This window comes from Sarcophilus harrisii, chromosome 4, assembly GCF_902635505.1.
Source record: "Sarcophilus harrisii chromosome 4, mSarHar1.11, whole genome shotgun sequence".
Taxonomy (NCBI): domain Eukaryota; kingdom Metazoa; phylum Chordata; class Mammalia; order Dasyuromorphia; family Dasyuridae; genus Sarcophilus; species Sarcophilus harrisii.
The window spans coordinates 435,236,932-435,247,722 of NC_045429.1; the positions used below are offsets into that span (position 1 = coordinate 435,236,932).

The 10,791-nt window shown below is 49.3% G+C and overlaps 1 protein-coding gene across 1 annotated transcript; it reads right to left on the minus strand.

Annotated features, from left to right (window-relative positions):
* Nucleotides 1-2,350: 2,350 nt before the first annotated feature.
* On the minus strand, nucleotides 2,351-7,388 carry ALDOC (aldolase, fructose-bisphosphate C). The gene is made up of 9 exons (XM_031967684.1): nucleotides 7,282-7,388; nucleotides 5,440-5,601; nucleotides 5,135-5,346; nucleotides 4,986-5,040; nucleotides 4,742-4,902; nucleotides 4,526-4,609; nucleotides 3,495-3,669; nucleotides 2,938-3,137; nucleotides 2,351-2,852 (listed from the first exon to the last, which is right to left on the minus strand). The coding sequence occupies exons 2-9, from the start codon at nucleotides 5,549-5,551 to the stop codon at nucleotides 2,757-2,759; spliced, it is 1,095 nt and encodes a 364-aa protein (XP_031823544.1). The 5' UTR covers nucleotides 5,552-5,601; nucleotides 7,282-7,388; the 3' UTR covers nucleotides 2,351-2,756.
* Between the last annotated feature and the right edge of the window lie 3,403 nt (nucleotides 7,389-10,791).

Consider the following 10,791-nt stretch of genomic DNA (forward strand, 5'->3'; position numbering starts at 1 on the left):
GCTTCCCTTCTAATCTCGTCTGCATTAGTTTTGTTTGTACAAAAACTTTAACTTGAATACCTTTTGACCCAGAGAACCAGACCTCAAGGAGCAAAAGGTCTCAATAAACCAAAGTATTTATCTAATTATTTTGTGATAGCAAAAAATAGGAAACAAAGGTGGCCATCAGTTGGAGAATGGCTAAATATACTCTAGTTGTAAATATAATGGAATAGAATAATGGATTATAAGATGAATAAAGAAGAATTTTAAGAAGCATGTGAAAATACTGATTCTGAAGCAGGACCAAGAAAACAAATTACACAAAGACAACAATGTAAGTGAGAAGAAAAAAACAAACTGAATTATAATGAGTAAACTTAGCACCAGAAAAGTTAGAGCAGTGGAAAGGGAAAGATGAATCATATATAATGCAAGACATGATCAAACCTATTGGTTAGATTTGCTGAATTGCTTTTTCTCCCCTGATAATAACAGCTACTATTAATACAGGCACCTCACCAAGCACTTTTCAGTGATCCCATCTTACGTTCACACTAGACCCAGACCCTTTTTCTAGTGTTACCTCACTCCCTTCTCTTTTTTAGTTTTTCTGTTTTTAAAAATCTTTGTTGCAAAAATGGTTCAGAGAAGGGAAGAGAAATTAATGATGTAAAACCGAAAAGCTATCAATGAAAATAATGAAATTCAAAATGTGCTCCAGAAATTAAAATCAAGCTCACTGAGAGATTTTATCTTCCATTCTGAAAAATCAGGACATTTGTCCTTCAGTCCTATGGCATTTTCCCCATTTCTCATATTTCAAAGCACTGACCACGACACCCAACAATTCTATCAGCCATATTTTTTTTAGTACATCTGGGCTAGTACTGAACTCAGCAAGGGCAGCTAGGTACTCTTAAAATTTCCTATCTTATTTTCAGTCCTATTTTTCTTTTCCAATACAAAGATTATTTCACTTGGCAGAGAAACAGAAGTAAAATAGACATTTCTCTCAGTATTCTTCCACCTACCCCAGAGTTACAGTTCTCTTATTTTGATCCTTAAATTTTCTCCAGTAGAACCAAAAAGCAGACAAAAAATAAAACCAAATCCAAACAGCTTTTTAGTGAGAACTTTCCTCAAGCCTGGAAAGACCACATGAACTGATGCTGAGTGAAGTGAGCAGAACCAGGATATTGTACACAGTAACAAGATTATGTGATGATCAACTGTGATGGACTTGGCTCTTCAGCAATGAGGCGATTCAGGCCAATTCAAATAGAATTGGTTTGGAAAATGCCAGTCACATCCAGAGAATTATGGAGACTGAGTGGGGATTGATAACATTTTCATCTCTTAAAATGAATTTTATTTTCATATTTTTATTTCTGTTTTTCCCCCCTTTTGATCTGATTTTTCTTGCACATGACAAATATGGAAATGTTTAAAATACTTATATCAAACTTCCTTGGGAAGGGTGAGGGAGAGAAAAATCAAGTTATGTGGAAAGCTGTCTTTACATGTATTTGAAAAATTAAAATATCTAGTTGGTCCTAGTTCATTTTAAGTTTTGATTTTTAGAATTGGAAGGGACCTTAAATGTCATCTAGTTCAATCCAACCATTTTATGGATGAAGGAACTAATCCCAGAAGGGCCAGTTACTGTGTGCCAGGCACTGTGCTAAGCACTTGGTAAAGATCATGTACCTCACCTTGAGGGATCCCCATTTTATAGCGAGGAAACTGAGGCAGGCAGGTAAAAAAAATACTACAGCTAATAAGTGTGAAACAAGATTTGAATTTATCTTTCAGACCCAGACCTTGGACTCTGACTCCAAATTTCTTGCTGCAGAAATCACCACAAATGACATGTAAGGAGGAGCCTGATGTGGTTGCATAACCACATCAGCTCATTAACCCACTTTTCTTAAATATGCAGGCCCAAGGAGTGGACTGTGCTGAATGAGAAGTGCACAAGTCAGCAGGGACAGAGCTTCCAGATGGCCACCCAAGTCCTTACTTAATTTGTAATGGTAGCAATCCAATCCGAAGCTACAGCATTGATGCTCAATTGATCAATGCTCAATTAATGTCACAGACCAATTCAAGGACTGACAGCTTTATTTTTTCAGGGGAAAACTAGCCTCCCCTAAAGAGTTGATGTTGCTTAACTCAAATATACACCCCACATGTTTTGTTCTCCAATTTCAGAGGATTCAGGGAAATAAGGAGGATCCCATGGGAAGCCCAAATTATGGCAGATTTTTCCAATAACCAACAGGCATTGGGTGGATCTGTGACATTCCCCACTAGCCCACGCTGCCATCCTGGAGAGGGTGGGGAGAGGCGGCACAGAGGTAACAGACCAGAGACTTCACTAACATTTATTTGAGGCACTACACAACAGGCCACATGAAGATGTAGCATGAACTGGGGCCCAACCCCCTAACCCTGGGAGGGAATAACCCAGGAAGAAGTGGGAGAATCACAGGTGTTGCAAGTAGGGGGATATCACACAAAGATAGCATGGGGGAGCGGGAACCCAGATATCCCGTTTGGATCTTGCAGCCCCTCACCCAAATCCTGCAGGGCTCCCTGCTTCCTCCCGCCCCCAGGGGTAACATGGAGGGTGTGATGCTGGAGTGCTAGAGCAGAGGGCGGAGAGGCGTTCTCCCCCTGCTCTGCATAGCTATTTGGTTCACGGCATTGGCTACGGGTCAAGCTTAGTGTGGGGGGCCTGGGCTGGGGGGCAGGAGGGACCAGGGCCCACAGCCTCAGTAGGCGTGATTAGCAATGTAGAGCGACTGCCCAGCGGCACCCGCATCTTCTCCACCGCCTTCATACTTGCCCTGGGCAGCCAGACCGTTCACCTGCAGGAGCAGAGAGGGAAAAGAGGTCAGCACGGCCCCACCACCCAAGTGGGGATCGCCACCCAATGCCCTTCTGCAGCCTCACCTCTGCCCGCTTGATGAATTCCTCAGTGGCGGCACTCGCGTTGTCCTTCTGCCCGCGCCAGGCGCTGAGGGCAGAGGCCTGCAGGGCACGGCCATAGGAGAAGGTCAACGCCCAAGGCCGGGGGAGCGGGCAGCGGTTAATGGCATTGAGATTGATGGAGGCCTCCTCCTCACTCTGACCTCCGGACAGGAAAGTCACACCTGCAAGGAGAAGGATAATGGACAAGGTACTGGACGGTCCCTCAGGCCAGTAAATCCCCCCTAAGGAAGAGCTAGATGCCCTGCCCAAAGCTCCCCCAAACCAGGGCCACAAAGTCAGTGTGCCTCAGAGAGAAGACTCGGCTCCAGGCCTGCGACTCCAAAGCTGGTTCTCCATTGTTAACTGGGCCACAATTACTTCCCATTCCCCCAGATCAGAGACTCCTCCAGTGGGCAATGGGAGGGGGCCCAGAGATAACCTGGCCCACAAGGGATTCTGCCTCTGGATCCTGGGCTGGGCTGACTGACTGGCTTGTCCCTCCCCTGGGCTTGGGGCTGGAGGGTTAGATCTGGGGATACCTGGGACAGCAGGAGGCACAGTGCGACGCAGGGCAGAGACAGTTGCCATGGCGATCTCCTCCGGGGTATACTTGAAGGGGCAGGAATGACCAGGGGTCACCATGTTGGGCTTGAGCAGAGTCCCCTCAAGGTACACGTGGTGGTCATTCAGGGCCTTGTAGACAGCAGCCAAGACCTGAGAAAGAAGCAGAGATTGGTGGTCCCACGGTTCCTATGCCTCCAGACCCCTGACTCCTGTCTGGGGGGACTATTCTTCCAGGGGGAAGAAACAGAATCATTAAGTCCAAACCTCCAGGAATCTCCTGAGCATACATCATACTCCTTATGTCTCTAGACCCTAGTTCATGATATTCCTTACTTATTCTTTAAAATTCAACTGAAATACTTTCCTCCATGAGGGAGCTTGATTCCTCTTCAAGGTAACGACTTCCCTGAGCCCTCCATAATTTTTCTGAGCACATCTGCTTCTCATTTCTTGTAGCACAATCATTTTGCCCCATTTCCTATCACTTGTTCAGTCACTTAAGTCCCCAGGTGATGGGCATCTGCCTCCACTTCCAGTTCTTAGCCACCACAAAAAGATTTTTGTACATGTCAGTCCTTTTTTTCCTTTATCTCTGGGATACAGAAAGAGAATTGTTGGAGAGTATGTAAATGTATCTAGCCTTATTCCTTCCCTCCCTTAGAAGACTAGAGGAAGGGCGCAGTAGTTAGGAGCACTGGCCTGTAGCCAAAAGGATCTGAATTCAAATCCAGCAAAAAAAAAAAAAAAAAAAAAAAAAAAAAGACTTTAGACTTCTGAGGGGAATCTACTATTTTGTAACAGTGGCCTTCACACAGTAGGTACTCCATGAATGTTTGTTGTGGTCTTCTCTCTACTTGCTCATGTTCGACTTGGGTAGTGTCGACCCTGGCCCACTTGTGGAGACAGCCTGCCTGGAGCTCAGGTGGGCACAGATGGAGAAGGGAGTGCTCACCCCTTCTCTGGTCCCCCAATGCCCGAGGAATGTCAGTATCTGGGGCGGGCTTACCTTCTCAGTGACGTACTGGCAGCGTTTGAGATCATGGTCTCCATCCGGCAAGATCTCAGGCTCCACGATAGGCACGATGCCATTCTGAAGGTCAGGAGAACAGCTCAGGTTAGGTCAAGAAGTCTCCAAAACAGCCCCCCACATCCCCAACCCATCCACGATCAGAGCCCCTCCGTCTGTTCCTCCCACCCCGGAGGCCAAGGTCCCCCATACAACCTGCTGGCAGATGCTGGCATAGCGGGCAAGCACATTGGCATTCTCCAGGATTGCCAGGGGAGAGGGCGTATGATCACTGATCTTCAGCACGCAGCGCCATTTGGCAAAGTCGGCCCCATCCTTCTTGTACTGAGCGCAGCGTTCAGAAAGCCCATCCAGCCCTGGGGCCACAGCATTAGTTCGCTCATATGCTCCTCTCCCCACCTGCCACCCAGCCCTCCCTCCCACTGCTCAGGTGCCCTACCTTGTGTAGTGGTTTCTCCATCAGTCCCGGCCAAAGCCACCACACCTTTGTCAACCTGTAGGTTAGAGAAGAAAACATGAAGGGGAGCCCAGATGGGTAGAGGGCCCACCATCTCCCCAGTGCTCCCCATGCAGTCTCCTGCCTTGTACCTTGATGCCCACAACAATGCCCTTGTCCTGGATGGTGCGGATGAAGGGCACCCCATCATCCCCCTTCTGGTAGAGGGTCTCATGGAAGAAGATGACGCCCCCGATGCATTTCTTGATCCTTGCATCGGCACTGAACAGGACCTGGCGATACTGCCTGCGGTTCTCCTCCGTGTTCTCCACCCCAATCTGGCTCAGGCGCTTGGCCATACTGCCTACAGGTGAACAAGGAGGCAGCGACCCTGACCCTCCTGTCCCTAGGGTTGGGGGCCCCTGCACCCTCATTCTGCCCTTCCTCTCCCACTTACCTACTGACTCATCAGCTGCCAAGATGCCCTTGCCTGGAGCAACGATTCGAAGGGCAATGTCTGACAGCTCCTTCTTTTGCTCGGGTGACAGGGCAGGGTATAACTGGGGCATGGTGGTGGGCTTCTCTCCTCTTGGCTAGATGAAAATCAAATGGCTTCTCGCTAGAGGGATTGGCAAAATCATAGGAATCAGTGGCCCTCCTTGGCCTGGGTCCTAGGTGACACAGCAGTGTTTCACATTCATCTCCCTCTGTCCCCAGTGGGCACCCTTCCCAGCGCTCTGGCTGGCCCTACAGGGAGGGGGATGGGAAACCGTGGGAAAGAGCACCATCTTGCAAAACTCCTATCTGGATATCTCATGGTTTCTGGGGGAGGGAGATAAGCCCCTGACTCTTTAAGGAAAAAAGTATTCCAACTAGAAGGATTCTTTGGACCTTAGTTTCTTAATGACCCTCAAGATCCCTTTGGTCTCCATTATCTATGATATTATAAGATGTCCCTTCTCAGGTTGTCAAAAAGGGATAAATCAAGAAAATTCCAATGTCCTCAGCTCTCTTTTTCCTTGAAGGAAAAGGAACTAATAGGAATAGAGCTACCGGTGGCACCTTTTGAGTTTGGCATAAACAGGGCAGTAGCTTCTGCCTCCCTTGAGATTTGCTGTACCAAATATCAGAAGAGATTTCCCGTGTTTAAAAAAAAGAGGGGGAAAGAGAGCTAGAGATAGAAAGCCCCCAAAGCGGTGACGAAGAGCCAGACACGACATAATGACATCCACCAAAAACGTGCCCACGCCATACTAGAGACTAATAAATGTTTGTCCATGACTGAGAGAACCAGATGGTTTGTTCTTCCCCCTTTTTATTTCATTCATTTCTCAGAATCTCAGCAAGAGACAGGGAGAGAGACAAAGAGGGAGAAAGAGACAAGAGACAGAGGGAGAGACAGACGGAGAGGGAGGATGGGAGGAGGAGGGAGAGGGAGAGAGATCCTGGGATTCCTGTTTGCTCTGGGGAAGAGGCGGTGAGCAATCTGCTAGAAGCACCCAGGCTTGGATCTGAAGGGGCTTGAAGAAGATTCAAAGAGATTAAGAGATTAGGAGTGTGGCGTTCTTAGGTATCCCTTCCCTCCCCGAGGGGGATAGGGATTCAAATAAACAGACCCAGACAAAGACGAGGGAGGAGGTTGGAAGGTGAAGAGTCACAAGATCAAGATGTGTGGTGTGGCCAGGGAAGGAGAAGGGAAGAGGAATCCCCCAAGGGTTCAAGACACAGGGACGGGTCGGGAGAAATCCAAGGATGTAGAGAGCGCCTGAGAGATGTCAGCCATTAGCGGGAGAGGGAGGGAGAGGAAGGTGCAGGCGAAGGGAGGAAAGGGGCTGAAGGGGGAGGCAGTGGACAGCGCTCACGAGAAGATGAAGGGGCAGAGACCAGAGAAAGACGCAGGAAAAAAAGAAAAACGCAACAGAAGGGAGGGGAGGAAGGCTGGCTCAGGAACAGGAGGAAAGGTCAACAGCAGGAGTCCGAAGCGGAGGGAAGGGACAGGGAAGCAGGAGGCGGCCGGCTAGAAGGCGCGGCGGGCTGCAGGTGGGAAACCTAAAAAGGAAGGCTGCGCAGGGGAGGACAGCCGGGCCGGTGAGGGAGGAGAGCCGGGCCGGTGAGGGAGGAGAGCCGGGCCGGTGAGGGAGGAGAGCCGGGCCGGTGAGGGAGGAGAGCCCGGCCAGGGAGAGGCTGGGAGGGACGGGCGGAGAGAGGGAGCGGGCAGAAGCCGCGTGCCCGGGGAAGCCGGGCCGGGCCAGCCTCCGGGCAGTGGGCAGCGCGGGGCGGAGCCCGGAGCGAACCTTACCGGAGCCTAGTGCGTCCTGCGCGGGGTCCAGGAGTCTGGGGCGGACTGGGCAGGGGCTCGGGGGTAAAAAAGGCTGCGGCTGCCGCAGAGCTACGTGACTTCGAGGGGGGAGGAGCCAGCTCCGCCCCTCGGCCATCTCTGGTTGGATCGGCTGGGGCGGGGGCCAAAACTGAACCTGCTCCCCCTCCTCTCCGGGAGGGCGGGAGCCGCCAGCTCGTTTCTGCCTAGGTGCCCCTGGGTACCATCGGCCGCCCTATTCCCTTGGTTCGTCCGCCCTTCCCCCTTTCCACAACGCATCAGACGGGGGCATCCCTGCCCCCCACCCCCAAACCTCATCCCGGGAGGGGTGGGCGAAAGAGAAAGAGGCCCCTGTTGTTCGGCCAGGCCCAAAGCCCAGGAACAAGCTGTCCAGTGCCCAGCACGGCGCAGGCACTGAATGGGAAGGAGGGCAGGCGGGGCGAGGCCATGGCCACAGTGGGAGCCCAGGCCGGGTAGCCACTTCAGATTCTGTGGCCAAAGCCTGCCCGGTGCCGGCAGGAGAGCCCGGCCTCCAGTTCCCTCAACTCAAATGACTCATGAATTTCAATCAGGTCCACAATGATTCCTCCCAGGCCGGCATCACCCCCTGCCCTCAGGGAGCTTAGTCCCACTGCAAGGGCACCACAGGTACACTCCCGGAAGGGGAGAAAGCCAGAGGTTCTGGGCAGAACTGGGCTCCTGAGCTGGGAACCCAATGGAAGAATGTAAGGGGGCGTGTGAGAATGCATTCTGGGCCATCTGGGCAAGGAAGGGGGGCAGCTCGCCAGCCAGTTGAACAGGAATAGACAGAGAAGGGGCCCCGCGCAGGGAAGCAGCCTGCAAGGCTCTCTCCCTTGGCCCAGTAGGAACTGCACTTGTCTGTCGGTGTCCCCAGGTGAGGTAGTGAGGTTTTCAGCCTATGGGCCTTCAGGTGACTTGCTGTCGCTTCCTCCATGGCTGGGGCGTCTGGTGCCGGCTCTGCAGCCTCTGGGAACCACTCCAAGGCAGGAGCCTCCTAGGGTGCCCCTGGGTCCTGTCTCTTCCCTGTTCAGCCTTGCACAATGGGCAGTCCGACCTTCTCAGGAGATGTGACTCGTCAAGGCCTTTAGGTTAAGATAAATAATTCTCACTTGGCAAGTCCCTCCTCATCCTGTTCTTGACATCACTGGCAGACTGATCCGATTGCTGCCGTTCTTCCATAGACTGACTGTTTAGGGTGCCAGGGTCTTTGCCCTCGGCTGGGTGCCCACTCTCCACTTCCCCGTTTCCTGCTCTTCCCCCATTAGATTGTAAGCTCCTTGAGGCAGAGACTGCCTTCCTCGGGTCATATTCCCTGGGGTTTAGCAGCACCCAGGTCCCATGTGGGTTGTAGGGGACCAGAATGACATCACTCTGCCAGTCAAGTTGTTGTGTTTTACCGGGCCCGATCAAACCAACACGAGCTCTGCCACAAGCTGGCCACAAACGGGTTCCAAGTGAAATGTTTACTGACCAGCACTGCAGTGGGATGCCCTAGCTAAGCCTCCTTCTTGGAACTCCAGCTCAAGGACCCCCTCTTTCCAGAGTGCTCTTTTCATTCCTTTAGGGCATTCTTTAAACTGCCTGTAGTCTGTCCCCACCAGTCAGACTCTCAAAAAGCCACAGATGACTCCCTAATAACTAAATCTGGGTTTTCTCAGGTCTCGTATTTATTTATTTATTAGTGCAGGAAAGATAAGATTTTACATTTTGCCAAAATGAACGCCTAGGTTAGTAGACACACCTATGTAATTCCAAAAGGCAGTTTTTTTTTATTTCCAATCCAGAAGGGCAAGTTCTTCCCAGGGATTCCCCATTAATTGGATGCAAATAAATTGCCCAACTTTTATCTCCAGCCTTCCTTGCCCCTCAAGGAGTTGCCATTCTAGAAAGGGAAAGATAACAAGAGAAAGGCCAGGGACAAAGAACAAAAGATTGGATTAAATTCTCTGGCCTCCACTCCAAAGGAGCTTCCAAAGCCTCCTTACATAGTTAGTCCCTGCCCGCAAGGAGCTTTCTCCAATTTAATTTTCATGACCAAGTAAATGCCCATCCATTTATCCCTTTCCCCCCACCCCCTTTTTAATATAATTTTAAATATAATTTATATAATTTAATATAATTTTTTAATAATTTGGTTTCTACATCTTTTCTAACCCATCAAACTGAGCTAATACTTTTTACATCCCTCTTCATAAAAATTTATTAATTTCTGCACTGATCTCCTTACACTGAATGGTTTAATCCCTGAATTCTCTGCTCATTCTTCAGATAGGGCTGTACTAGTTTTCTACCTCCATTTAACCTGTCCAAAATTATTCTATTTTCCCATGCCATTCCGCTAGTGGCAACTAATGCCAGAGAAACTGAGCAAGACAGGGATTAGAGACCAATTCAATAGTTTATTAAATGGAGAGAAATACTGGGAAAGTACTCAGAGGGCAAGCCTTTTATGAGATAACAAGATCACCGACACAATGGGGGAAGTATCTGGGTGGGGATAACCTAATGGAGGGGAGGCCCCTAGGATGACACAATGGAGGGAGGTTATTGATATTCTAATGATATCTAAAATGGATAAACCTTCATCCTGTCAAACTTTAAGAAGGGATGTCTATAACCTAAAAATATAAAACCTTTTATCTCATCAACCATTTAAGAGGGAATGATTATAACCTGGGGTTTTGGGGCACAGCAACTGAGGTAGACCTTTATCTCATCAAACATTAAGAGGGAAAGGTTATAACCTGAGGCAGAATGACTAAATAGGACAATTGGAGAAACTGGGTCACGACATTAAAAGGGAACTTTGGTACTACACAACTAATTGATGAGGTCTAGATTTGGGCTACCCAAATGCAAATGAAGTCTAGTGACAGGTTCAGGGTACAGGGAGTCAAATAGAACTCCCCTGAAACCCCTTTGGATTCAGCGCAGGGGTAGAGAGTTAAATGAGGCCTAGTGGCGGTTCCCCTGTAAAGGAATTTACAGACCTGACAAACTAGATCGATAAAAAAAGGTTTTTATGGGGTTTGGAAGTAAGGTTTGAATGAGATGGGGTGAGATCTTTCAAGACAGTTGTGAAAATCGAGTAAGGCTTCATCTACTTCAGAGTTTGAGTAGGCCTGAAGGGCTTTGAGCATTGATCCAAGGGCATACCTAAGTCCCCTTCCTGCTATTCTCCCAGGACATCATTTTCTCCCTATTTCACTCAAATATGGGTAACTATGTACTTATTGGTCAAGATTAATTTCTTGGGTAGTTCCCGAGTTTAGAATGTAAGATCCTCAGCCAATAAGGATGAGGGTCAGTAGTGGGAGGGGGTATTTGCTTAGGGACTAAGAGTATTGACCCTGCCCTCTACGATGCTTCCTCCCTTTGTCTGCTCAACGAGTGGGAGCCCTTCTCCCGGGAACACATAATAAACTTTGCTTTGCTTCTAGAGATCTCTCTAGCTCTTTTTATTAAATGGTG

Excerpts from the sequence above, each read along its gene's own strand:
- ALDOC (XM_031967684.1), bottom strand. The coding sequence starts at position 5,551 with ATGCCCCAGTTATACCCTGCCCTGTCACCCGAGCAAAAGAAGGAGCTG. Across the intron at positions 3,138-3,494 it reads TGTGCCTCCTGCTGTCCCAG|GTGTGACTTTCCTGTCCGGA; the intron begins GTATCCCCAGAT and ends TTCTCCTTGCAG. Across the intron at positions 2,853-2,937 it reads AATTCATCAAGCGGGCAGAG|GTGAACGGTCTGGCTGCCCA; the intron begins GTGAGGCTGCAG and ends CTGCTCCTGCAG.